Source organism: Bos javanicus, chromosome 10 (assembly GCF_032452875.1).
Source record: "Bos javanicus breed banteng chromosome 10, ARS-OSU_banteng_1.0, whole genome shotgun sequence".
Taxonomy (NCBI): Eukaryota; Metazoa; Chordata; class Mammalia; order Artiodactyla; family Bovidae; genus Bos; species Bos javanicus.
The window spans coordinates 64,705,048-64,732,466 of NC_083877.1; the positions used below are offsets into that span (position 1 = coordinate 64,705,048).

Below are 27,419 nucleotides of genomic sequence, written 5' to 3' on the forward strand. Positions count from 1 at the left end.
AGGTCATTTAGACTTTGTCTTGTAGAAAGGAGAGACCCACTGAAGAACTTAAGCAAGGTAATAACATAGGCAGGCTTCCCCTTTGGCACAGTGGTAAAGAAACCACCGGGAATGCAGGAGAGGCAGGAGGTGCAGGTTCGATCCCCTGGGTCGGGAAGATCCCTTGGAGTAGGAGATGGCAACCCACCTCAGTATTCTTGCCTGGGAAATCCCATGGACACAAGAGCCTGGCGGGTTCCAGTCCACGGGGTCATAAAGTGTCAAACATGACTGACTGAGCATACACAGCAGAATAACAGCAGATATGCATTTTCTAAACAGAAGCAAAAAGGCAAATTGGTTGTCTGAGAAGGCCTTACAGATGGCTGAGAAAAGAAGAGAAGTGAAAGGCAAAGGGAAAAAAAGGAAGACAAACCCATTTGAATGCAGAGTTCCAAAGAAGAACAAGAAGAAATAAGAAAGCCTTCTTTAGTGATCAATGCAAAGAAATAGAGGAAAACAATAGAATGGGAAAGACTAGTGATCTCTTCAAGAAAATTAAGAGATATCAAGGGATATCTTTCATGCAAAGATGGGCACAATAAAGGACAGAAATGGTATGGACCTAATAGAAGCAGAAGATATTAAGAAGAGGGGGCAAGAATACATAGAACTATACAGAAAAGATTTTCATGACCCAGATAATCACGATGGTGTGATCATTCACCTAGAGCCAGACATCCTGGAATGCGAAGTCAAGTGGGCCTTAGGAAGCATCACTACCCAACAAAACTTGTGGAGGTGATGGAATTCCAGCTGAGATATTTCAAATCTTAAAGATGATGCTGTGAAAGTGCTGCACTCAATATGCCAGCAAATTTGGCAAACTCAGCAGTGGCCACAGGACTGGAAAAGGTCAGTTTTCATTCCAATCTCAAAGAAAGGCAATGCCAAAGAATGTTCAAACTACCAAACAATTGCACTCATCTCACATGCTAGCAAAGTAATGCTCAAAATTCTCCAAGCAAGGCTTCAACAGTACGTGAACCAAGAACTTCCAGATGTTCAAGCTGGATTTAGAAAAGGCAGAAGAACCAGAGATCAAATTGCCAACATCCTTTGGATCATCAAAAAAGCAAGAGAGTTTCAGAAAAACATCTACTTCTGCTTTACTGACTATGCCAAAGCCTTTGACTGTGTGGATCACAATGAACTGTGGAATATTCTTCAAGAGATGGGAATACCAGACCACCTGACCTGCCTCCTGAGAAATCTGTATGCAGGTCAAGAAGACATTGAACAACAGACTGGTTCCAAATAGGAAAAGGAGTATGTCAAGGCTATATATTGTCACCCTATTTTTTTAACTTATGTGCAGAGTACATCATATGAAATGCCAGCCTGGATGAAGCACAAGCTGGAATCAAGATTGCCAGAACAAATATCAATAACCAAAAAAAAAAAAAAACAACCAAATATCAATAACCTCAGATATGCAGATGACACCAACCATATGGCAGAAAGCAAGGAGGAACTGAGAAGCCTCTTGATGAAAGTGAAAGAGGAGAGTGAAAAAGCTGGCTTAAAACTGAACATTCAGACAACTAAGATCATGGCATCTGGTCCCATCACTTCATGGCGAATAGATGGGGAAACAATGAACACAGTGACAGACTTTATTTTGGGGGGCTCCAAAATCACTGCAGATGGTGACTGCAGCCATGAAATTAAAAGACACTTGCTCCTTGGAAGAAAAGCTATGACAAACCTGCTGCTGCTGCTGCTAAGTTGCTTCAGTCGTGTCCGACTCTGAGACCTCACAGATGGCTGCCCACCAGGCTACCCTGTCCCTGGGATTCTCCAGGCAAGAACACTGGAGTGGGTTGCCATTTCCTTCTCCATGCATGAAAGTGAAAAGTGAAAGTGAAGTCGCTCAGTCGTGTCCGACTCCTAGCGACCCCATGGCCTGCAGCCTACCAGGCTCCTCCGTCCATGGGATTTGCCAGGCAAGAGTACTGGAGTGGGTTGCCATTGTCTTCTCCAATGACCAACCTAGATAGCATATTAAAAAGCAGAGATGTTACTCTACCAACAAAGGTCCGTCTAGTCAAGGCTATGGTTTTTCCAGTAGTCATGTATGGACTATAAAGAAAGTTGAGCACTGAAGAATTGATGCTTTTGAACTGTGGTGTTGGAGAAGACTCTTGAAAGTCTCCTGGACTGCAAGGAGATCCAAACAGTCCATCCTAAAGGAAATCAGTCCTGAATATTCACTGGAAGGACTGATGCTGAAGCTGAAACTCCAATACTTTGGCCATCTGATGTGAAATACAGACTCATTGGAAAAGACCCTGATGCTGGGAAAGATTACAGGCAGGAGGAGAAGGGGAAGACAGAGGATGAGATGGTTGGATGGCATCACCAACCCGATGGACATGAGTTTGAATAAGCTCCAGGAGTTGGTGATGGATAGGGAAGCCCAGCGTGCTGCCGTCCATGGGGTCACAGAGAGTTGGACACAACTGAATTACTGAACTGAACTGAGACAGATCACTCTGGAGGCAGTGGGATGGGTGACAGGCTGGGGCCGGTAAGGAAGTAACTGAGGGTGCAGGGGAGGTGCATGCACAGGAGGTGAATGCACAGTTGTTTGAGATAGAGGATTAACATCAAGTGGAGGAAAACTAGGATGACAAATGAGGTTCCTATGGTGAGTGACTCAGTCAGGATGCTAACACGCACCCAAAGAGAGGAGACAGGAGGAGGAACAGACCTGAGGAGGAAATGTGAGTTTATCTATCTTTGTATGTCTAAAGCCCAGCCCAGGGCCTGACTTAGTAGAAAAGTATCACACCTATGCTAAGAGGAATTTCATTTTAATGTTAAATATAAAGTATATACACCACACCTAGATGAAGATGTTTGGTAAGTGGTTAGATATATAGGTCGGAAGCTTAGAACAAAGATGCAGACATCAGATGTGGCTTTATGAATCCAGACATTAAGTGTAAGAATGAGAAGAAAAGACAAAAACAGGCTCTGGAAAACAACAGACAAGAAGAAACATCCAGAGAGGCAGGAGAATGAGGAGGGTATAGCGCCATTAAAATCAGTAAGTGGGGACTTCCTTGGTGGACCAATGGTTAAGAATTTGCCCTGCAATGCTGGGGATGAGAGTTCCATCCCTGGTCAGGGAACTAAGATTCCCCATGCCATGAAGCAAGCAAGCCTGCACGCCGCAACTACTGAGCCCACGAACACTGCAATGAAAGATCCTGTCTGTCATAACTAAGACCCAACACAGCTAAATAAACAAATATATTTTTAAAAAATCAATAAATGAGTTTCCAGAAAGAAAGGATCAGAAGGGTCATGCTGCAGAGATGACCAGTGAAAGTGTGTATACATTGGACTTGGTAAGTAGGTTTTCACTGTTCACTTAAATAACAGAATTTCGGCTGAGCAGTGATAGTGAAAACTAGATTGCACTGCACTGAATACGGAGGTGAGAAAATGGAAACAGCAAGAAAATCCCACATTTCCAAGAAACTTGGCCATGAAGGAAAATGATATCACAAGTTTGAGATAAGGTTGATTTTTGGTTTTGTTTGTTTTATTATAAGAAATAAATTTGAGTACACTTATAGATTCTTCAAGCCAGGCTTCAGCAATACATGAACCTGAACTTTATGCCAGGAGCCACCACGGGAGATCCCACCCATGACAAGGTCATGTGGAAGAGATCTGATGAGCAAGGCTGATCAGAACTCAAGGGACCCCGTGAATCTGCTCAAGCATCTACCCCAAAACCAAAATCTGTCTGTCTTACTACTTTGTACCTTTCACCAACTCTTCTGACATTAACAGGGGGCTATCCCCAACCACCTTTCTCTGGAAAAAGTCAACTTAGGGCTTTAGTTTATAAGTCTTCTGGGCATGAAAGGAATATTTCTATTTTAACCCCTCTGTTGGCATTCTAGCTTGCCTGACAGGTTTATCCATACTCTTGCAATTAACACACAAGATTGTTCACAACTCCCCAACCTTGAAAGGCACGGGAAGCCAAAACATTCTAAAAGTCCTAATGAGCATAGAGTCCTTTAAGGGATGAAAAATTATTAGAATAGATAGTACTGGTAAAGGGCTTCATTATTGGGCCAATACTTGCTGCCAAGTTCCCATATCCCTTATCCGTTGTGCACCTGGGAGTGCATTGGTTAACATAGCTGGAATGTAAGAAAAACAAGTAGCAGCCTTGGAATTAACCACATCAGACCTTTGAGCTAACTGGTTCTTTCTTTGTTGTGACCACTGCACCTTTGCTCTGTGAGAATGTAACTCTGTTTAGTACTTTCTGAGGCTGGGAGAAATAAAGAAGAAACACTTTAAGGGAAAACAAGTTTTCTGGCTGAGCAGCCTTTATCAAAAAAGGGTCATAAAATGTCCACAGGCCTCCAAGGCCAGAAGATAATGTACACAACATTGTTTATGGGAAAGGTATGCAGAAAAAATCCTGGTTTTGATAAAGACAAAACAGATGTAATGTTTGGGCTGACTCTGTATGACTTTGCATCTTTCATTTCCCTCTATGTACAAGTCAAGTAATAAAAGTTCCTTTTGAAAATAAAGTTATGGGCCTCGCTCACCGAAGCTTGGTCTCCCCGTGTCATTCTTTTTTTCCTTTTCCCTCCTTTTCTTTCTCTGTTCTTCTTTCAGGATGACTCCTTGGAACACAGGAGCTTTGTTGGCTTTCCGTGTAAATCAAGGAAGATCAAGCCCTGCTCTCCGCTTTGCTATCCTTATTGCCTAAGCCATCATCCTGAGGGTACCCCTGGATCCTGCTGGGGCTGGACCCCAGTACTTCCAGATGTTTAGGCTGGTTTTAGAACAGGCAGAGGAACCAGATGCCAACATCTGCTGGATCATGGGAAAAGGAAGAGAGTTCCAGAAAAACATCTATTTCTGCTTTATTGACTATGCCAAAGCCTTTGACTGTGTGGATCACAATAAACTGTGGAAAATTCAGAAAGAGATGGGAATACCAGACCACCTGACCTGCCTCTTGAGAAACTTATATGCAGGTCAGGAAGCAACAGTTAGAACTGGACATGGAACAACAGACAGGTTCCAAATAGGAAAAGGAGTACGTCAAAGCTGTATATTGTCACCCTGCTTATTTAACTTCTATGCAGAGTACATCATGAGAAACGCTGGGCTGGAAGAAGCACAAGCTGGAATCAAGATTGCCGGGAGAAATCTCAATAACCTCAGATATGCAGATGACACCACCCTTATGGCAGAAAGTGAAGAGGCACTAAAAAGTCTCTTGATGAAAGTGAAAGAGGAGAGTGAAAAAGTTGGCTTAAAGCTCAACATTCAGAAAATGAAGATCATGGCATCTGGTCCCATCACTTCATGGGAAATAGATGGGGAAACAGTGTCAGACTTTATTTTTCTGGGCTCCAAAATCACTGCAGATGGTGATTGCAGCCATGAAATTACAAAACACTTACTCCTTGGAAGGAAAGTTATGACCAACCTAGATAGCATATTGAAAAGCAGAGACATTACTTTGCCAACAAAGGTCCATCTAGTCAAGGCTATGGTTTTTCCTGTGGTCATGTATGGATGTGAAAGTTGGACTGTGAAGAAAGCTGAGCACCGAAGAATTGATGCTTTTGAACTGTGGTGTTGGAGAAGACTCTTGAGAGTCCCTTGGACTGCAAGGAGATCCAACCAGTCCATTCTAAAGGAGATCAGTCCTGGGTGTTCTTTGGAAGGACTGATGCTAAAGCTGAAACTCCAATACTTTGGCCACCTCATGAGAAGAGTTGACTCATTGGAAAAGACTCTGATGCTGGGAGGGATTGGGGGCAGGAGGAGAAGGGGACAACAGAGGATGAGATGGTTGGATGGCATCACTGACTCAATGGACATGAGTTTGAGTAAGCTCTGGGAGTTGGTGATGGACAGGGAGGCCTGGCGTGCTGCAATTCATGGGGTAGCAAAGAGTCGGACACGACTGAGCAACTGAACTGAACTGAACTGATAGATTGGGGGAGGGTCTAATGGGAAGGAGTAATTGAAGAAGTAGAAAACAGAGGGCCCTTAGAAGGGGACAGAGAAGGATGGATAAGGAGATTAAGAAGATGGGTAAGGGGCTTCCCTGGTGGTCCAGTGGTTAAGAATCCCCCTTTCAATGCAGGGCACTCGGGTTCCATCCCTGCTGAGAGAACTAAAAAGCTACTGAGCCCACACACTCTAGAGTCCATTCTCTGCAACAAGAAAAGCCCGTGCACCACAGTGAGAAGCCCCTGCCCACATGCTGCAACGAAGGGCCTAAGCAGTCAAAATTAAAAAAGAAGAAAGGTAAAGAGGTTAGCTTCAGACTCAGGGAGAGTAAGCTTTCTGATAAAGGAGGGAAAAAGATAGGGATTCATGCAGGTGCAGGTATATTTAAGTTAGAACATATAGGAAGATAACAATGTTTAAACAAAAATAATAATATTATAGTATGCAGGACTGATGCTGAAGCTGAAGCTCCAAAACTTTGGCCACTGGATGCGAAGAGCCAATTCATTAGAAAAGACTGATGCTGGGAAAGATAGAAGGTAGGACCAGAAGGGGATGACAGAAGATAAGATGGTTGGATAGCATCACTGATTCAATGGACATGAGCTTGAGCAAGCTCCGGGAGATGGTGAAGGACAGGGAAAGGACAGAGAAGCCTGGCGTGCTGCAGTCCATGGGGCTGCAAAGAGTTGGACACAACTGAGTGACCAAACAAAATGTAATTTATAATGTATGGAAGTAAAATGTATAAACATAAACAATGGTAATATAAAGGCTGGAAAGGGACAAACAGAAGTAAACTACTATAAAGTTCTTATACTATATATGATGAGGTATAATATCACTTGAAGGCAGACTTGATAAGTTGAAAACATATCACAAACTCCAAACCAACTACTAATATAGCAAAACAAAGAATTATACCTAATAAACCAACAAAATAGATAAAATGGAATCATTGAAAAATATTCAGGGAGTTCCCTGGTGATCTAGGGTTTAGGACTCCATGCTTTCACTGGTGAGTGCCCAGGTTCAATTCCTGGTCAATTATAGAAAGCTTACTGTTAACTCATTAAAATGTGATATATGAAGTAAGTGGAAAAACAAAAATACAAAGTAGTAATGTCCACACTGATGCATATCAACTGATATATATCCATTTGAATATAGAAGTGAAATTCTGGAGAAAAGAAATTTTAAAAATTAAGCTTGCTTTCTCTATGAAGTCACTAAGTTAACTCTCAAAAATAGAGAGAAGAAAGAAACATATATCCGTGTATTCCCTTTAGAAACTATCCAGGATCCTCTTCTAAGCTTCTCAATGTATGACTTCTGTGTTGTTGCTGTTGTTGTTGTTTTAATAAATACAGACTCTTTTCCACACCAGGGAATACAGCTTCCATCTAACCTATTTTACTCCAACAACTTCTACAGACTTTACTTCTGTGACTACGACCATGACCAAATTCAAAGACAGTTCTCACTCCTTCCTTGACTATTACACAGAACATTGAAGATTAATTGTACTTTCATCGTTGACACTTTTTTCTCTTTTGACTTCAGAGATTGTATTTTTTTTAATTTTATTATCTCTCTTGGTGGTTCCTTCTCTGGTTTTTTTAAATTTCTGATTTCTCTTTTTCCTCATCCCCAAATCTGAGTATTTCAGAAGAGCTATTTTTTTTAAGATTCTATGGGGGAATTCCCTGGAGGTCCAGTGGTTAGGACTCAGCACTTTCCCTTGCTGAGGTCCTGGGTTCAATCCCTGGTCATGGAACTAAGATCCTCCAAGCTCTGTGGTGCAGCCAAAAATAAATAAATACTAAAAAAAATTATAAGCCTCAATTTTCTAATTGAAAAAGGGGATGAAAATTAGTATCCACCTGTTGTGAAAATTAAATGAATTAATTACATAAAGCATTCTGTACAATAGTAAATACTCAATAATTGTTGGTTGTTGTTATTCTCATTGTTGTTATTTTTGTTGCCAGTCCAACCAATGCTGATACTACTGAACTCATTACTTATGGCCCAGGTATATTTAACAATTAATTACATAAAAATAGATACATGCACATGGTAATGGCACATGGCTATGAATCTTATTTCCACAATAAGATCACCAGCTCTTGAGAACAGGGCAAGCCTGACCTCTTCTAAATCCACTGACCACACTAGCCAACCCTAGGCCCCAACTGAATCAACGCTAGAACACCTGTACCTCAGTCGTGTGGGAGGTTCCAATCCACCCTTAAGGCTGTGTCCTTGTTCTTCAGCCCTCTTGCTTCCCTCAGGATTTATCCCTTCTTCCTGTAAGCAGAGGTAGGATTGAGGTCAGTCCTAAGGCCCTGTCAGGGGTGACAGGGATTGCAAGCAGCCAAATACCCTATGTGAGGCCATGCGTCAGTCAACAGAGACGTGCAGAAACTAAACTGGTGAGTTACCGTGAGTTCCAGCCCTGGGTTCTGTATGCCAGTCTCCACAGTGGTCAGAGCAAAGGCCTCTTTTCCATTTGTTTTCTCCATCTCCTGTTCTCCTGAAAGACAAATTCAGAGCCAAGAGTGGAAGATTAGTTGTTCTGTAATGTGAGACTGGATAGAACTTTTAGGGCCAGTTATCCACAGGAAAAACAAAACTAAAAATATGTAGAGATTTAGCTGACTTCTTTAAGGACTGAGAACAGAGAAGATTGGAAGCATAATTCTAAAATAATGAACAATGAAGTATAGACTTCTACTTTCTATTGTCAATGGTTAAGGAAGGGGAAATAACATAGAAGAGAAATGAAGGGCAGGGGAATTGACATGAATCAGTGGCTCACAAAAGGCTCCAGGACTTGGACTAAAAAGGACTGTCTTCAGTTTCCTTGAGGAAGACCGAGAGGGCAACTACTCCTGTTAGCCTCCAGGAGGCCCCACTGAGCTGTACTAAGAAGAAAACAAGGCGGCAGAGGGCTGGGAAGACCATGCCCACAACACATTACTGAGAAAACCAAGATGAACAGACTTTCAAGTTCCTGACCATAATGCAGCATGACAATCATTTCTGGAGTATCTAAGAGAGTTCCTCATGAGAGAAAAGAAACCTACACATGGAATAATCAGGATGAGTGTTAATTATCCCCAATAAAGAAAGTTTCAAAACAAAATGAGAGAATAAAGAAATAAAGCAGGACTTCCCTGGTGGTCCCCTGGTTGAGAAACTGTCAGCTAATGCAGGGGATGCAGGTTCGATCCCTGATTCGGGAAGATTCTACTTGTTGCAGAGCAGCTAAGCTCATGTGGCACAAGAACTGAGCCCTTGCTCTAGAGCCTGAGAGCCACAAATATGAAGCCCTTGCGTCTAGAGCCTGTGCTCCACCACAAGAGAAGCCACTGCAGCAAGCCCATGCACTGCAGTGAAAAGTAGCCCCTGCTGGCCACAACTGCTGCTAAGTCACTTCAGTCGTGTCCTACTCTGTGCGACCCCAGAGACGGAAGCCCACCAGGCTCCCCCGTCCCTGGGATTCTCCAGGCAAGAACACTGGAGTGGGCTGCCGTTTCCTTCTCCAATGCATGAAAGTGAAAAGTGAAAGTGAAGTCGCTCAGTCGTGTCCGACGCTTAGCTACCCCATGGACTGCAGCCTTCCAGGCTCCTCCATCCATGGGATTTTCCAGGCAAGAGTACTGGAGTGGGGTGCCAACTAGAGAAAGCCTATTTAGAGCAGTGAAGATCCAGCAAAAGGTACAAGCTCATTTACTGGAATCATCCATTTAAGAAAAAGAAACAAAACAAGCACTTGAGCTCACTATAAGCAACCTTTATCTAAACATTCAAAGTCATAATACACGTTCATTTAAGACTTTTTTTTTACTTTATAGAAATTTTCCTTCCCTATGGAATTGTGTTTTGTTTTTGTTTTACGGTGATCCTTTCAACCATTTAAATATAATTTCATTAAGCATCATAAATGGATAACTTTTGTTTTATAAATCAGGGCCTTCCTGCATAGATATAGACCTACTTGAACTTGGTCTCAGTAGGCTCAATTAAAAAATCTGGCAAATCAGGTTCCTGCCCTCCCCCAAGATAATTACTTACTCCAGTTTGTAGACTTCTTCTGGTGCCTCAGAGAGGACAGAAAGAACTCAGTTCCATGCTACCCTGACTCTGAAGTCAGGGCTGGGAATGAGGGAGGGTGATTCCGATTGGCTCATTTTTGCCCCTGGGCCCTCCCTTGCTGTGCTTGCCCTTGCCTGTAGAGAAGGAGTGCAATGTCTCAAGTTAAATATTTATATGCTTTAAAGACTGTTTTGCAGGGTCAGGTCTAAGAATTCTGCAGGAATTTCTAACAGGCACTTCAGTAAAAGCACTGTCCAGTACTGAACTAGGCACAGGGGAGAAAAATAAGTAGAAAAGTAAGAGAAAGATCTCTGCCCTCAGAAAATGGATCATCATTTGGTACTGGGAAGATAGTTCTTAGAAAACAACGGAACACAGGACTGCACAAGATTTGATTCCAAATGACTGCTAGGAAGTCTTTTGCTAATCCACTTAACAAATATTTATTAAGTACGCACGATCACCCTGGCATGGCTCTGGGTGCTGAGGACACAAAGATGAATGGGATACTGTCTCTACTGTGAAGGAATTACAAATCAGTGAGGAAAGACGTGTCAAAAAAGGCTTTACACAGCTGGTTCCATTGGTCCTGAGCCAGGAAATTCTTGAAAGGTAAGCAGAGAATCACTGACAGAGAACAGGAAAGATATACTACAAGAGGGAGAAACACACAGAAAAGGCACAGACAATGAAGCCTTCCTGTCATACTAACAAGGCTGTAAAAATACAGCTAAAGAATAAGGGGATATTTTTGGGGAAATTAATGAAGGAGGGACAAAATAAAAGTAAGAAATTAGTTAAGGAATGAAAGGAGAAAATATGAAAGAGATCATGATGGTTTATCAAGAGATGTCTGGAGATGCAATCAAGTGCCAGGCTGAACGTTTGGTCTTATCTGGAGCCAAGTGGTGAGGCAAGAGGAGGGACTGGAAGGATGCCTGTTGGGGACAGGAAGACCAGTCAGGAGACAAAAGCTGGTCCAGGTCGGACATGGAGAGGCTCTAACCAAAGCAGTGGATGCAGAGGAAGAAACAAATCTATAAGGAGTGATGACTGGTGGGGCATGGAGGGAGTAAATGAAAGGGAGGAAGTAATTCTCCAAAATTGTTCAAAATAATCTAATTTCTTCTTGCTCCTACCCACCAGTAATACTGAGCAATATGTTGTTCCCTAAACATTTGATGTTTCCTTCTGCCTGTATAGTCATACGTTTGCAGATGCTGTTCCTTCTGCCTCTGACACGCTACCGCTGTCTATTGCTGTTGTTGTTCTTCAGTTGCTAAGTCCTGTCTCACTCTGTGACTCCATGGACTGCAGCATGTCAGCCTTTTCTGTCCTCCACTATCTCCTGCAGTTTGCTCACATTTATATCCATTGAGTTGGTGATGTTATCTAACCATCTCATCCTGAAGCCTTCCTCTCCTTTTGCTTTTAATCTTTCCCAGCATCAGGGTCTTTTCCAATGAGTCAGCTCTTTGCATTATGTGGCCAAAGTATTGGAGCTTCAGCTTCAGCATCAGTCCTTCCAATCAATATTCATAGTTGATTTCCTTTAGGATTGACTGGTTGGATCTCCTTACAGTCCAAGTGACTCTCAAGAGTCTTCTCCAGCACCATAGTTCAAAAGCATCAACTCTTTGGTGCTCTGCCTTCTTTATGATCCAACTCTCACATTCATACATGACTAGTGGAAAAACTAAACCTTTGATTATGTGGACCTTTGTTGCCAAAGTAATGTCTCTGCTTTTTAATACTGTCTAGGTTTGTCATCGGAGAAGGCAATGGCACCCCACTCCAGTACTCTTGCCTGGAAAATCCCATGGATGGAGGAGCCTGGAAGGTTGCAGTCCATGGGGTCGCTAAGAGTCGGATACGACCGGGCGACTTCACTTTCACTTTTCACTTTCACTTTTCACTTTCATGCATTGGAGAAGGAAATGGCAACCCACTCCAGTGTTCTTGCCTGGAGAATCCCAGGGACGGGGAGCCTGGTGGGCTTCCATCTATGGGGTCGCACAGAGTTGGACACGACTGAAGAGACTTAGCAGCAGCAGCAGCAGCAGCAGGTTTGTCATAGCTTTTCTTCCAAGGAGCAAGCTTCTTTTCATTTCATGGCTGCAGTCACTGTCCACAGTGATTTTGGAGCCCAAAAAATAAAATCTAACTGCCTGCACCTTTTCCCCTGCTATTTGCCATGAAGTGATGGGACCAGATGCCATGATCTTAGTTTTTTTCAACGTTAAGTTTTGAGCCGATTTTTATTTACCTAGCAAATTCCTGTACCACCAAGTCTCTGTTGCAAGACCACTGTTTTCAGTGAAGTTTTCCAAATTCTCTCCAGTTCAGACTTCAGACCCCTTTCCCCACACTCCTGCTGCAACATGCTTTTGCAGAGGTCTATAGAGCATTTAGTACTCTACATGTCTACTTGTTTCCCACTAGACTATGATTTCATCAAGCACAGGCTCTTTATCTTATTTGCCACTGTAACCCTGGTAACTGAGCCTTCCCTGGGCCACCAGATGCTAAGAATGGACTCATTAACAGACTCATTGGAAAAGACCCTGATGCTGAGAAAGATTGAAGGCGGGAGGAGCAGGGGACGACAGAGGATGAGATGGTTGGATGGCATCACCAACTCAATGGACATGAGTTTGAGCAAGCTCTGGGAGTTGGTGACGGACAGGGAAGCCTGGTGTGCTGCAGTCCATGGGGTCACAAAGAATCGGCTGAGCAACTGAACTGAACTGATCCCCAGACTCAAGATCTGCCACAATATTGTTGTTGTTGTTGTTTAGTCACCAAGTTGTGTCCAACTCTTTTTCAACCCCATGGATTACACCCTGACAGGCTCCCCGTATAGTGGATTATCACTTCCTTCTCCAGGAGATCTTCCCAATTCAGAGATTGAATACACATCTCCTGCACTGGCAGGCGGATTCTTTACTGCTGAGCCATGAAAGAAGCCTGCCACAATATTAGGCAATCAATAAATATTTGTGGGGCTTCCCTGGTGGTCCAGTGGTTAAGAATTCACTTTGCAATGCAGGGGACACAAGTTCAATCCCTGGTCCAGGAAGATCCCACATGCTGAGAAGCAACTAAGCCCCCTTGTGCCACAACCACTAAGCCCACTCACCTTGAGCCTGTGCTCTACAACAAGAGAAGCCAGCACAGTGAGTCCATGCACTGCAACTAGTGAGTAGCCCCTGTCTTGCTGCAACTAGAGAAAAGCCCACATGTAGCAATGAAGACCCACCACAGCCAAAAAATAAAATAAATACATGAATATTTAATAAATATTTGTAAAATAAGTGAAACAAACAGATTTCTGACATTGGGTGTGAAGATGATGATAACAAACACCAAAACAGGAAGATATATCTCTATTTCCCTAGTTCCATGCATTTGTGTACACACACACACACACACACACACACACACACAAAGCCTAGCAGAGTAAATGTATGTTATATTCTGTAACCTAGAGCAACTCATTTTGCCTCTCTGGACCTCTTCTGTTATTTCTGCCCTGCCTAATTGTCCAATGCTATTGAGAGAGTCAGTTCTTAGGCAGGTTGATAGGGAGTCTAGGGATCCCCAAGGAGAGAGGGATCTGGAATTCTCAAGGAGGAAGAAAGGACAAACTTTTTTTCTTTCTCCACATTCCTTAGGATTATATAACAATAATGTATCCTGCCTAAGGACAGTCTTTGGATTCAACCTTCTGTTATCTTAAAATGTTAATTATGGGAGTAGACCTGGTCTTTACAAGGATGTATCTTGCCTGAGGACAGTGTTATCTTAAAATGTAAATTATGGGAGTAGGTCTGATGAGGTCTTTACAACCTCCAGATAGTCTTTGGATTATATAAGTTCATTGTTAACACTAGCAAGCGGGTACTCTTTCTGCCCCCTTCTGATGCCTATGTCAGAAGCTTTCTCTATCTCCTTTATACTTTAATAAAACTTTATTACACAAAAGCTCTGAGCCATCAAGCCTCGTCTCTGGCCCCGGGTTGAATTCTCCTCCTCCAGGGGCCAAGAATCCCGGTGTATTCGTGTGATTCAACAACAACCTTTCACAGTCTTTCATCTTGGGGGCTCGTCCGGGATCCTTCAGGACAAGGTAAGGATGCTTGGAGCTTTAGTTCTTTGTTCACTTAGAGAACACGTTTTCTGCTGTGCTTTACTAACTCTACCGTGTGCTTGTGTGAATGAATGGCATGCCCTGCGTGAAGCAAGTAAGGAGCCCTGCTCTGCTGTTCCATGGTGATCTTATATGGCTTATGGCAGAAACCTGTCGGGGCATTATACCGACTTGCCAATGCCAAGAGGCACCCAATGTCTCCTTCGGGAACCGACCAGAAATGGGCAAAGCGTGTGGACTGAACTCTCCTTTCTCGGTCAAACTTTTCGGTCTCTTTGACCATTTCATAACTCCTTGGGAATTAGAAGTACTAACTTAATCTATCGGATCATAGACTTTCAAGGGATTTGTGATCTATACTGTTATTGTGTACTGTGGCTTAGGTCCCAAACTTGGATTGGTAGCCGATAAAGCGCCTAGCCTCGCTAGGAATCGAAAGGTCAGAAGCTAGATGGAGCTCTAGTTCCCAGAACATCTCTGAGGTTAAAGGTTACTCACATTGGGACTGCCATGAGTTTTTTTCCTTTGGTAACACTGGCTCTTAGTAGATCAGAGGAGGCTGTTATACTGGTGTGGTGATGCTTGGAAAGAACATCTCAGTTTCATGTTCGTGCCGGTCTTATTGTGGTCAGGAAATACTCAGGGTCGTGCATGGGCACTCAGGTGACAAATGTTTCCCACAGTGGTCTTAGCTTGGGAGGCATTCCGGAAGGTTACTCTGATTCACTCCGGGTGACATCAGAGGCAAGCAAGGTTAAAGGTGAAGAGCTGGACGTCAAGTAGGGATGCTATCAAGTCTACTCCTGGTACCTCCCCACCCCATCTCGGTGGTAGAACCGGGAGGGACGAGTTTGGCACCTGCATCAGTAAGGGACAGACTAAGTCTGACCAGGAAGGAAAAGCTTTTGGTGTAACGTCTGTCTACACCCCCATCTAGAGCAGGGAGGGATGCCTCCGGTAGAAAAATGGTGCTGGTCACTTTTTTTCTCTCTTACAGATGGGAGCTAACAATTCCAGCCTCACTCCTTTGAACTGTATCCTGAAAAACTGGGATAGACTTGATCCCCAGGGCTTAAAGAAAACACACCTGGTCTTCCTATGTGATACCGCATGGCCACGGTATCCATTGGAGGATGGCGAACGGTGGCCAGTTGAAGGGTCTCTTAAGTATAATACTGTTCTACAATTAGACCTAATGGGTAGAAGTAGCATATGTGTTGCCCTTTTTCTCTCTGCGAAATATGCCAGACTTATGTCCTAAGGGTATAGATTTGGGTGTGAAACCTTCAGCTCCCTACTGTCCTCTTACTTTGCCCCCATACCTGGGACTCCAAACTGGGATTCAAACTGCCCACATGGAGGTCCAAACAACTCCTGTCTCAGTACAACCTCAGACTACTCTGGTTTCAGTAGAAACTCAGACCATTGAAGTAAGAGATGAGATGGAGGACAGGAGACAAAGAGAGAGGAAAAACAGGTTTCTCCAATCTATCCCTGGGATCATATGCGCAGAGCAGCCAGGGAGACTGAGGAACAGCCACACAAGCTGTTGCCTCTTTATGAAACATCCACCGGGAGAAATAATCAGTCTGTGAGAGTTAATAAGCCTTTCTCTTATCAAGAAATACAAAGAATCAAGGAGGATCTGGGAGACTATTTAGAGGACCCAGAAAAATATATTAGAGCTTTTAAAGGTGTTACTCTGTTTTATGACCTCACTTGGAAGCATGTGATGTATATCTCGGGACAAACACTGACTCCCGAGTCAAAGACTCGAGTTTTGGGAAAAGTGGTTGCTTATGGAGATGAATGGCTTGGTAATGAATCAGTAGGGAAGAGGGAGAACTCCCCACTGGGAATCAAGCGGTCCCAACTATAGAACCAGACTGGGACTACAACACAGCTAAAGGAAAATGGGATCAGAGTCATTTTGTTAGATGTATTCTTGAAGGACTTAGGCAGGTGCGTTCTAAGCCTTTAAACTATGGCAAATTGGCAGACATAGAACAGGAGGAGAAGGAAGCTGCTGGTAAATTCCTAGATAGACTGAAAGAAGCCCTTCGAAGATTCACTGAGATTGATCCCAAAAGTGAAGTGGGAAAAGTGATCTTAAAGGATAGATTTCTCACTCAGTCGGCTCCAGATATCCGCCATAAGCTACTAAAAAGGGCGTATGGACAAAATCAGTCTTTAGATACTCTGTTACAACTGGCTCAGACAGTCTATTATGGTAGGGAATATGAGGAAAATAAAGAAAGGCAAAAAAAAAAAAAAGACAAAGGAAAAGGCAGAAGCCTTCGCCATGGCTATGAAAAACGTTCTTAAACAGCCTGAGAAAAATGCCCAGAGGGACCCAGGTGAAAAGGGATGGGCTTGCTATTACTGTGGAAAGGAGGGGCACCTCAAGCAGGATTGCCCTCAGGCATCTAAGCCGCCCCCGGCTCCATGTCCGGTCTGCAAAGGACCACACTGGAAGAGAGACTGCCCCCAGAGTCGTAGGTCTCCAGGGTCGGACTCAAGACAATCAGGACTGAAGGTGCCCAGGGGTCCCCACACAAGCTCCCGTCCTAATTACACCTGAGGAACCCCGGGTATTAATAATTGTGGGGGGCCAATCCGTCGATTTCCTTTTAGATACTGGGGCAACTTATTCTGTGCTTACTGAAGCCCCTGGCCCACTTTCTTTCCGATCCGCTTCTGTAATGGGACTGTCTGGACGAGCCAAAAGGTATTATTTCAGTTATTCTTTATCTTGCAACTGGGATTCTGTGCTGTTTTCACACGAGTTTTCTGATCGTGCCAGAATCTCCCTCACCTCTTTTGGGGAGGGATATACTGAGCAAGGTCCATGCCTCTGTTTTCATGAATATGGAGCCCTCCCTTTCTCTCCCTTTAGTTGAACAAAATGTAAATCCTAGAGTATGGACTGATGGAAAATCTGTGGGTCGAGCACAAAATGCTATTCCTGTAGTTGTTAAGCTCAAAGACCCACACGTATTTCCACATAAGAAGTAGTATCCACTGAAACCTGAAGTTAAGGAAGGGTTAAAACCCATCATTGAAAATTTAAAGGAGCAGGGACTATTAATTCCCTGTAACAGTCCTAGCAACACTCCTATTTTGGATATAAAGAAATTGAATGGTAATTGGAGACTAGTTCAAGATTTACGAATAATAAATGAGGCTGTAGTTCCTTTACACCCCGTCGTGCCTAATCCTTATACTCTATTGTCTGAAATTCCTGAATGGGCCAAATATTTCTCAGTAATTGATTTAAAGGATGCCTTCTATTCAGTTCCTTTGGCGGAAGAAAGTCAATTTCTATTTGCCTTTGAAGACCCTACACAATCAGCTGCTCAGTTAACCTGGACAGTTTTGCCCCAGGGATTTCGTGATAGTCCTCACCTATTTGGACAAAGTTTGTCACGGGATCTACAAAACTTTAATAGCTCTGAAGCAGTAGTGTTACAATATTTTGCTCTGTGCTGAGACAGAGGAAGCTTGTTCGCGAGCCTCAGAAGATTTCTTAAACTTTCTGGCAGACTGTGGTTACAAGGCATCAAGAGAAAAGGCTCAGCTTTGTCAACAATCGGTTAGATATCTGGGCCTAATCATATCAGAAGGGACCAGGGCCATAGGCCCTGAGAGAATTAAACCTATACTAAATCATTCCCTACCTATGACTTTAAGACAATTGAGAGGATTTTGGGGAATCACAGGTTACTGTCGCATTTGGATTCCGGGTTACGGGGAACTTGCCCGGCCTTTATATAAACTTATAGCTGAAACGCAGCAGGCCCAAACCGACAAACTGGTTTGGTCTCCAGAAACTCAAAAGGCTTTTAAGGTTCTTCAGACTGCTCTCCTGCAAGCTCCAGCTCTGAGCTTGCCCACAGGGTCAGAATTTAATTTGTCACTGAAAGAAAAGGTGTGGCATTGGGAGTTTTGACACAACCTCGAGGGTTGTGTGTCAAACCAGCAACCTATTGCTTATCTAAGCAGAGAATTAGATGTAGTTTCATGTGGGTGGCCCCACTGCCTAAGAGTAATTGGGGCAGCGGCTTTATTAGCACCTGAAGCTTTAAAAATAATTAATGGACGAAACCTTACTGTACTGACTTCTCATGATGTGAGTGGAATCTTAAATTCTAAGGTTAATATTTGGATGACAGACAGTAGGCTTCTTAAGTATCAGTCATTGTTGTTAGAAGGACTAGTAACTAAGCTTAAAGTTTGTGAAAATTTAAATCCTGCCACTTTCCTTCCTGAGAAGGAAAATGAAACACCTGACCACGATTGTTCTCAATTCCTAACTTTAAACTATGCAGCTTGGTAGGATCTAAAGGATACCCCATTAGTCAATCCTGACATGGAAATATTTACAGATGGCAGTTCTTTTGTTCGGGATGGAAAGCGTAAAGCAGGTTACGCCGTGGTGACTGCTGAACAGGTTTTGGAAGCAAAATCTCTCCCCCAGGGAACCAGTGCTCTGTTAGCGGAGCTTGTGGCCCTGACCCGAGCTCTAGAGTTAAGCAAAGGGCAGTGGATGGGCCTGATAATCTATGTGAGTCTACTTCTGCTGACTCCAAATATCCTGAGTCTGCCGTTGGATCCTCAAGACACTGCCTTCCTGTCCTGGGCTCACTCCTATGCTGCATTCCACAATCGGTCTAACTGCTGGGTCTGCGGAGTGCTCCCCTCTTCGTCAGTGGAAGGCTTCCCGTGGTGGACATCCCCACTTCAAGAAAAAGACTTTCTCCAAGTCTGTGAATACCTTCGACAACAATCACATGCGATGCCTCTTCTTCATCTGATGACATCTACCAACCCTAAAATGGACTGGTGCAACACTTTGCACTTTAACTATGGACATGATGTGACTTTTAATTTTGATTCTGAATGTTGTGTTTTTGCTGTTTGTATCTGTAATTGTATAACTGGATTTGTTTCTAGCCGCATGAAAGCTTTTAAGTTACAAATGGTTGCTCAAACTCCTGCTACTGCTGTAGCTTCCTCCAGCTACTATTTGGGCCCCCTGGATCAGATATCCTCAATATGAGGATTAGGAAAATATGTTGCCTCACCAATTTAGGGACAACGCCCCAGTCAGCTTGGAAGTAGTTATGGAATGAGAACGATCCCCCTTTTCCCTAGGCAACATAATTCTCCTAAAAAGAAAAGGGGGGAATGAGAGAGTCGGTTCCTAGGCAGGTTGATAGGGAGTCTAGGGATCCCCAAGGAGAGAGGGATCTGGAATTCTCAAGGAGGAAGAAAGGACAAACTTTTTTTCTTTCTCCACATTCCTTAGGATTATATAACAATAATGTATCCTGCCTAAGGACAGTCTTTGGATTCAACCTTCTGTTATCTTAAAATGTTAATTATGGGAGTAGACCTGGTCTTTACAAGGATGTATCTTGCCTGAGGACAGTGTTATCTTAAAATGTAAATTATGGGAGTAGGTCTGATGAGGTCTTTACAACCTCCAGATAGTCTTTGGATTATATAAGTTCATTGTTAACACTAGCAAGCGGGTACTCTTTCTGCCCCCTTCTGATGCCTATGTCAGAAGCTTTCTCTATCTCCTTTATACTTTAATAAAACTTTATTACACAAAAGCTCTGAGCCATCAAGCCTCGTCTCTGGCCCCGGGTTGAATTCTCCTCCTCCGGGGGCCAAGAATCCCAGTGTATTCGCGTGATTCAACAACAACCTTTCATAACCTTTCACTATTTCACAAGATTATTAAGAAAATTTGATATACTAATGGAAAGATAATTTGAAAAACAGTAGGAAAACAGAATTGTAGGCTATTATTGTAAGTCCCTATAGAAACTCAGGAAAATTAAAGACATTGTAAAGGTCTCATCTGAAAACAATATGATTATGAAATCTCTCAAACTCATTCTCAGTCAGTTCAGTCATTCAGTCATGTCTAACTCTTTGCAACCCCATGGACTGCAGCATGTCACGCCTCCCCATCCATCACCAACAGTCGGAGCTTGCTCAAACTCATATCCATCGAGTTGGTGATACCATCCAACCATCTCATCCTCTGTCGTCCCCTTCTCCTCCCGCCTTTAATCTTTCCCAGCATCAGGGTCTTTTCCAGTAAGTCCGTTCTTCGCATCTGGTGGCCAAAGTATTGGAGCTTCAGCTTCAGCATCAGTCCTTCCAATGAATATTCAGGGTTGATTTCCTTTAGGATTGACTGATTTCATCTCCTTGAAGTACAAGGGACTCTCAAGAGTCTTCTCTAACATCACACATCAAAAGTATCAATTCTTCGGTGTTTAGCTTTCTTTATGGTCCAGCTCTCACATCCATACATAACTACTGGAAAAACCACAGCTTTGACTAGATGGACCTTTGTCGGCAAAGTAATGTCTCTGCTTTTTAATATGCTATCTATGTTGGTCATAGCTTTTTTTTTCAAGGAGCAAGTGTCTTTTAATTTCATGGCTGCAGTCACCATCTGCAGTGATTTTGGAGCCCCCCAAAATAAAGTCTGTCACTGTTCATTGTTTCCCCGTCTATTTGCCATGAAGTGATGGGACCAATTGCCATGATCTTAGTTTTCTGAATGTTCAGTTTTTAGCCAGCTTTTTCACTCTCACTTTCAGCAAGAGGCTCCTCAGTTCCTCCTCACTTTCTGCCATAAGGGTGGTGTCATCTGCATATCTGAGGTTATTGAGATTTCTTCTGACAGTCTTGATTCCAGCTTGTGCTTCTTCTAGGCTGGCATTTCGTATAATGTACTCTGCATATAAGTTAAAAAAGCAGGATGACAATATACAGCCTTGATGTACTCCTTTCCTAATTTGGAACCAGTCTGTTGTTCCACGTCTGGTTCTAACTGTTGCTTCCTAACCTGCATACAGATTTCTCAGGAGGCAGGTCAGGTGGTCTGGTATTCCCATCTCTTTAAGAATATTCCATAGTTTGTTGTGATCCACACAGTCAAAGGCTTTGGCATAGTCAATAAAGTAGAAATATATGTTTTTCTGGAGCTCTCTTGCTTTTTCGATGATCCAACAGATGTTGGGAATTTGGTCTCTGGTTCCTCTGAATTTTCTAAATCCAGCTTGAACATTTGGAAGTTCTCGGTTCACGTACTGTTGAAGTCTGGCTTGGAGAATTTTGAGCATTACTTTACTAGCATGTGAGATGAATGCAATTGTGCGATAGTTTGAGCATTCTTTGGCATTGTCTTTCTTTGGGATTGGAATGAAAACTGACCTTTTCCAGTCCTGTGGCCACTGCTGAGTTTGCCAAATTTGCTGGCATATTGAGTGCATCACTTTCACAGCATCATCTTTAAGATTTGAAATAGCTCAACTGGAATCCCATCACCTCCACGAGCTTTGTTGAGTAGTGATACTTCCTAAGGCCCACTTGACTTTGCATTCCAGGTTGTCTGGCTCTGGGTGGGTGATCACACCATCGTGATTATCTGGGTCATGAAGATCTTTCTGTATAGTTCTTCTATGTATTCTTGCCCCCTCTTCTTAATATCTTCTGCTTCTGTTAGGTTCATACCATTTCTGTCCTCCTCCTGAGAACAACTAAAAAGGCTAGAAAGTGAAAGTTAGTCGCACAGTTGTGTCCAGCTCTTTGCCTCCCCTTGGGCTGAAGCCCACCAGGCTCCTCTGTCTGCGGAATTCTCCAAGCAAGAATACTGGAGTGGGTTGCCATTTCCTTCTCCAGAGGATCTTCCTGACTCAGGGATCAAACTCAGGTCTCCTACATTGCAAGATTCTTTACCAACTGAGTCACTAGGGAAGACCCCAAAATAGGTTAGACAAATATTTAAATCAACAGGAGAAAATATTGCAGAGCAACCAATGGAGGCAGAACTTGAAGGTCTATGATCCTTGAGAGAAGAGAAGCATAACAGTTGAGTTCCACATTCATCTTAGTTCTTTTTCTGAGGACATTTTATTTTCCAAATCACAAGCAGTCTTTTTGAAAGGGAAAAAGAAAAAGAAAAGAAAAGAAAAAAAAAAGAACCATGAAGAAGGAGCCTAAAAACCTGCAACCAAATTTCAAAGTCATTGGCCAACTCAAAAATTTTAGATGTTCAAAACAAGAAACCAAAAAATTCAGTGAAAAACAGTATTTGGAGTGGTTAAAGACCAGAGATTTCAGCAACTATGTGCTGCCAGATAGACAAATGTTTGTTTTGGATCTTGATAAACACATCAAGTTTTCTATTGAGACCCTAAAGGCACCATAGCCTAGTAATAAGAAACATGTCTAAAGAATAAATACTATGCCCTAGGACATTTCTTTTGTACTGACTTCCCTGGTGGCTCAGATGGTAAAACATCTGCCTACAATGTGGGAGACCTGGGTTCAATCCCTGGGTCGGGAAGATCTCCTGGAGAAGGAAATGGCAACCCACTCCAGTATTCTTGCCTGGAGAATCCCATGGATGGAGAAGCCTGGCAGGCTACAGTCCATGGGGTCGCAAAGAGTTGGACACAACTGAGCGACTTCACCAGTTTACCAGGGGAAAGACAAGGCTGAAATAGCAAGCTTAAGACAAAGCCTCAACAGGATCAAGTCAATCCACTTCTACCTTATCTGACTGAGGAAAGAAATGTTAACCCTCTTCAAGTACATATAACATCATCCAGAGCCTCTACAAATGTTCAATTACAATGTCCAGCACCTAATTTTAAAATATAAGAGATTCTAAAACGAAAAAAAAAAAAAAAGAAGGATCAAACGACCAACCCCCTCAAAAAAAAACACATCATAGAAACAAATCCATAAATGATCCAGATATTAGAAATATCAAATAGGGCCTTTAAAATAACTATGATTAAACTTTCAAGAAAATAAGGGGAAAGGTGGAGAAACAGATGAAAAGATGGGAGATTTAGAAAAGACAATTAAAATCTGTAAAAAATAAATGCATATTCTAGAAATTAAAGGCTAACTGAAATGGTTTCATGAACTACATAAAGCAAAAGGCAGGGTGAATGAACTCAAAAAGTGGTCAACAGAAAACATCAGAACAGCACAGAGAGAAAAAATTGAGGGGAAAAAAAAGAGAATAAGACTTCCATCTTCTATTAAGGATGCAGAACGCTGGAGAGTCTTGCTCCCTTCATTAAAACAACAATTTTGAAAATCCAGATAATCTAAAATTATACAATTTTTGTTTAGCCAATCAGTAACCTGGGTTACAAGTCACCCACCTAGTCTATGGCGTTTTGTTATGGCAGCCTGAGCAGATTAAAACTGAGGCTTATTATGAAGAGAAAGTAATTAAGGCAGTGTGGTGTCAGAAAAAGCACTGACACATAGTCAATGGAATAGGGTCCAGAAATAGACCCACAAATATATGGTCAACTGGTTTTCCACATGTTGTAAAAGCAACTCAATGTAAAAAGGATAATGTTTCCAACAAATGGCACCACAGCAACTGGGTATCCATATGCAAAAAAGACAAATTAATTTCAATTCATAATTTGTGCCCTATTTTAAAAGCAACTCAAAATGGGTCAAGGACTGAAATCCCAACTCAGAAAGCATAAAGCTTCTAGAGAAAAAAAAAAAACCAGCAAATTTTTGTTATCTTGGACTATACAAAAATTTCTTGGATATAATGTCAAAAGCACAATCCATAAAAGAAAAAACAATAAAATGAATTTCCTCAAAATTAAGAACTTCTGCTCTCCAAAAGACACCACAAAGAGAATGAAAAGATATACCACAAATAGGTATGAAATATTTGCAGATTTCAAATCTGATAATATACTTACAACCAGAATATTTTTTAAACTCACAAAACTGAATATTGAGAAAAAAACAAGCAAACAACTTGATAAACGGGCAAAAGATTTAGATATTTTACCAAAGAAAATATCAGGTGGCAGAAAAGCCTATGGAAAGATGCCACCTCATTAGTCAACAGGAAAAGGCAAATTAAGACTACAATGAGATACCACTGTATATCCATTAGAATGGCTAAAACTAAAACGGTGGGGGGTGGGCGGGTTGGGGGGCGGGGCGTGGGGGTGGAGAAAAGGAAAGGAAAAGAAAGAAAGAAAAGAAAAAAAATTACAATTCTAAGTACAGATGAGTTTGCAGAGCAACTGGAATTCTCACATACTGATGGAGGGAATGATCTCTACAAGCGTATACAAAAACAAATTATAAAAATCAACTATATTTCTATGTACTAAAAAAATGAATTTTAACAAAAGATACCTTACAATACAATTTTTTAAATAGAATATCTTCAAATACTTCTTTGTCTCACCCATCTGTTCTTTCTGGGACTCCAATCAGATTTGTAGCAGGCCCTTGATGATATTCCACAGATTTTTAACATAGTGTTATGTCTCTCTTGTCTATGCTTATTTCAAATAGTTTCTATTGCTATGTCTTCAAGTTCACTAATCTTTTCATCTGCAATGTGTAAGCTGCTACTAACCCCATCCAGTGTACTTTTCATTTCAGATGATGTATTTTTTTATCTCTAGAAGTTTAATTTCAAGCATATCTTTTTTATATCTTCTTTTTTTGTACCTCCTATTTCTCTCCTACTTAAGCTCTCCTACTTTCTCTCCTACCTACTTCTTCTACCTTCTTGAACAATATTTTAATACATATGGGATGGGATATACAATAAATATTAAAATACTTGCTTCAAAGATTTTGTCCTGTATATCTATCATGTGTCCTTCTGTGTTTTTTCTGACTGATTTCCCCTCTTGTTACAAGCTCTATTTTTATGCATTATTACATAAAGTAAATTAAAATTTTTTTTAAATGGTAATTTCAAGTCAGAGGGCAGTTAAAATGAGTTTTACACAGTTGGGTGCTGCATTTTTTTTGCATTCCTTTACCCTGAGTCCGAGGCCAGGGGCTGCGGGCGGGAGGAGCTACCCCACGCCCCCACGCCCGAGGCCAAGGGTGGCCGGGAGGAGCAACCCCAAGGAGCCGTGGCTGCATGGGCGCAGGAGGGCCTAGAGGAGCCATCCCACGTTGAAGGTCAGGAAGGGTGGCAGTGAGGAGATACCCCTAGTCCAAGGTAAGGAGTAATGGCTGCGCTTTGCTGGAGCAGCCGTGAAGAGATACCCCACACCCAAGGTAAGAGAAACCCAAGTAAGACAGTAGGCGTTGCAAGAGGGAATCAGAGGGCAGACACACTGAAACCATACTCACAGAAAACTAGTCAATCTAATCACACTAGGACCACAGCCTTGTCTAACTCAATGAAACTAAGCCATGCCCGTGGGGCAACTCAAGATGGGCGGGTCATGGTGGAGAGATCTGACAGAATGTGGTCCACTGGAGAAGGGAATGGCAAACCACTTCAGTATTCTTGCCTTGAGAACCCCATGAACAGTATGAAAAGGCAAAATGATAGGATACTGAAAGAGGAACTCCACAGGTCAGTAGGGGCCCAATATGCTACTGGAGATCAGTGGAGAAATAATTCCAGAAAGAATGAAGGGATGGAGCCAACACAAAAACAATACCCAGCTGTGGATGTGACTGGTGATAGAAGCAAGGTCCGATGCTGTAAAGAGCAATATTGCATAGGAACCTGGACTGTCAGGTCCATGAATCAAGGTAAATTGGAAGTGGTCAAACAAGAGATGACAAGAGTGAATGTCGACATTCTAGGAATCAGTGAACTGAAATGGTCTGGAATGGGTGAATTTAACTCAGACGACCATTATATCTACTACTGCGGGCAGGAATCCCTCGGAAGAAATGGAGTGGCCATCATGGTCAACAAAAGAGTCTGAAATGCAGTACTTGGATGCAATCTCAAAAATGACAGAATGATCTCTGTTCATTTCCAAGGCAAACCATTCAATATCACAGTAATCCAAGTCTATGCCCCAACCAGTAACGCTGAAGAAGCTGAATTTGAACGGTTCTATGAAGACCTACAAGACCTTTTAGAACTAACACCCAAAAAAGATGTCCGTTTCATTATAGGGGACTGGAACGCAAAAGTAGGAAGTCAAGAAACACCTGGAGTAACAGGCAAATTTGGCCTTGGAATATGGAATGAAGCAGGGCAAAGACTAATAGAGTTTTGCCAAGAAAATGCACTGGTCATAACAAACACCCTCTTCCAACAACACAAGAGAAGACTCTATACATGGACATCACCAGATGGTCAACACTGAAATCAGACTGATTATATTCTTTGCAGACAAAGATGGAGAAGCTCTATACAGTCAGCAAAAACAAGACCAGGAGCTGACTGTGGCTCAGATCATGAACTCCTTATTCCCACATTCAGACTTCAATTGAAGAAAGTAGGAAAACCACTAGACCATTCAGGTATGACCTAAATCAAATCCCTTATGATTATACAGTGGAAGTGAGAAATAGATTTAAGGGCCTAGATCTGATAGATAGACTGCCTGATGAACTATGGACTGAGGTTGATGACATTGTACAGGAGACAGGGATCAAGACCATCCCCATGGAAAAGAAATGCAAAAAAGCAAAATGGCTGTCTGGGGAGGCCTTACAAATAGCTGTGAAAAGAAGAGAAGTGAAAAGCAAAGGAGAAAAGGAAAGATATAAACATCTGAATGCAGAGTTCCAAAGAATAGCAAGAAGAGATAAGAAAGCCTTCTTCAGCGATCAATGCAAAGAAATAGAGGAAAACAAATGGGAAAGACTAGGGATCTCTTCAAGAAAATCAGAGATACCAAAGGAACATTTCATGCAAAGATGGGCTCAATAAAGGACAAAAATGGTATGGACCTAACAGAAGCAGAAGATATTAAGAAGAGATGGCAAGAATACACAGAAGAACTGTACAAAAAAGATCTTCACGACCCAGATCATCACGATGGTGTGATCACTGACCTAGAGCCAGACATCCTGGAATGTGAAGTCAAGTGGGCCTTAGAAAGCATCACTATGAACAAAGCTAGTAGAGGTGATGGAATTCCAGTTGAGCTATTCCAAATCCTGAAAGATGATGCTGTGAAAGTGCTGCACTCAATATGCCAGCAAATTTGGCAAACTCAGCAGTGGCCACAGGACTGGAAAAGGTCAGTTTTCATTCCAACCCCAAAGAAAGGCAATGCCAAAAATGCTCAAACTACCACACAATTGCATTCATTTC

The 27,419-nt window shown here is 42.4% G+C and overlaps 1 protein-coding gene across 1 annotated transcript in view; it reads right to left on the reverse strand.

Moving 5' to 3' along the window:
* Positions 1 to 10,281, reverse strand: part of SLC28A2 (solute carrier family 28 member 2) — a 37,482-nt gene extending 27,201 nt beyond the window's left edge. Inside the window, exons 1-3 of the mRNA XM_061428887.1 lie at positions 10,132 to 10,281; positions 8,496 to 8,587; positions 8,273 to 8,361 (exon numbers count right to left, since the gene is read on the reverse strand). Coding sequence (XP_061284871.1) covers positions 8,273 to 8,361; positions 8,496 to 8,576 — 170 coding nt within the window. The 5' untranslated portion in view covers positions 8,577 to 8,587; positions 10,132 to 10,281. The remainder of the gene's footprint in view (positions 1 to 8,272; positions 8,362 to 8,495; positions 8,588 to 10,131) is intronic.
* Positions 10,282 to 27,419: the final 17,138 nt, after the last annotated feature.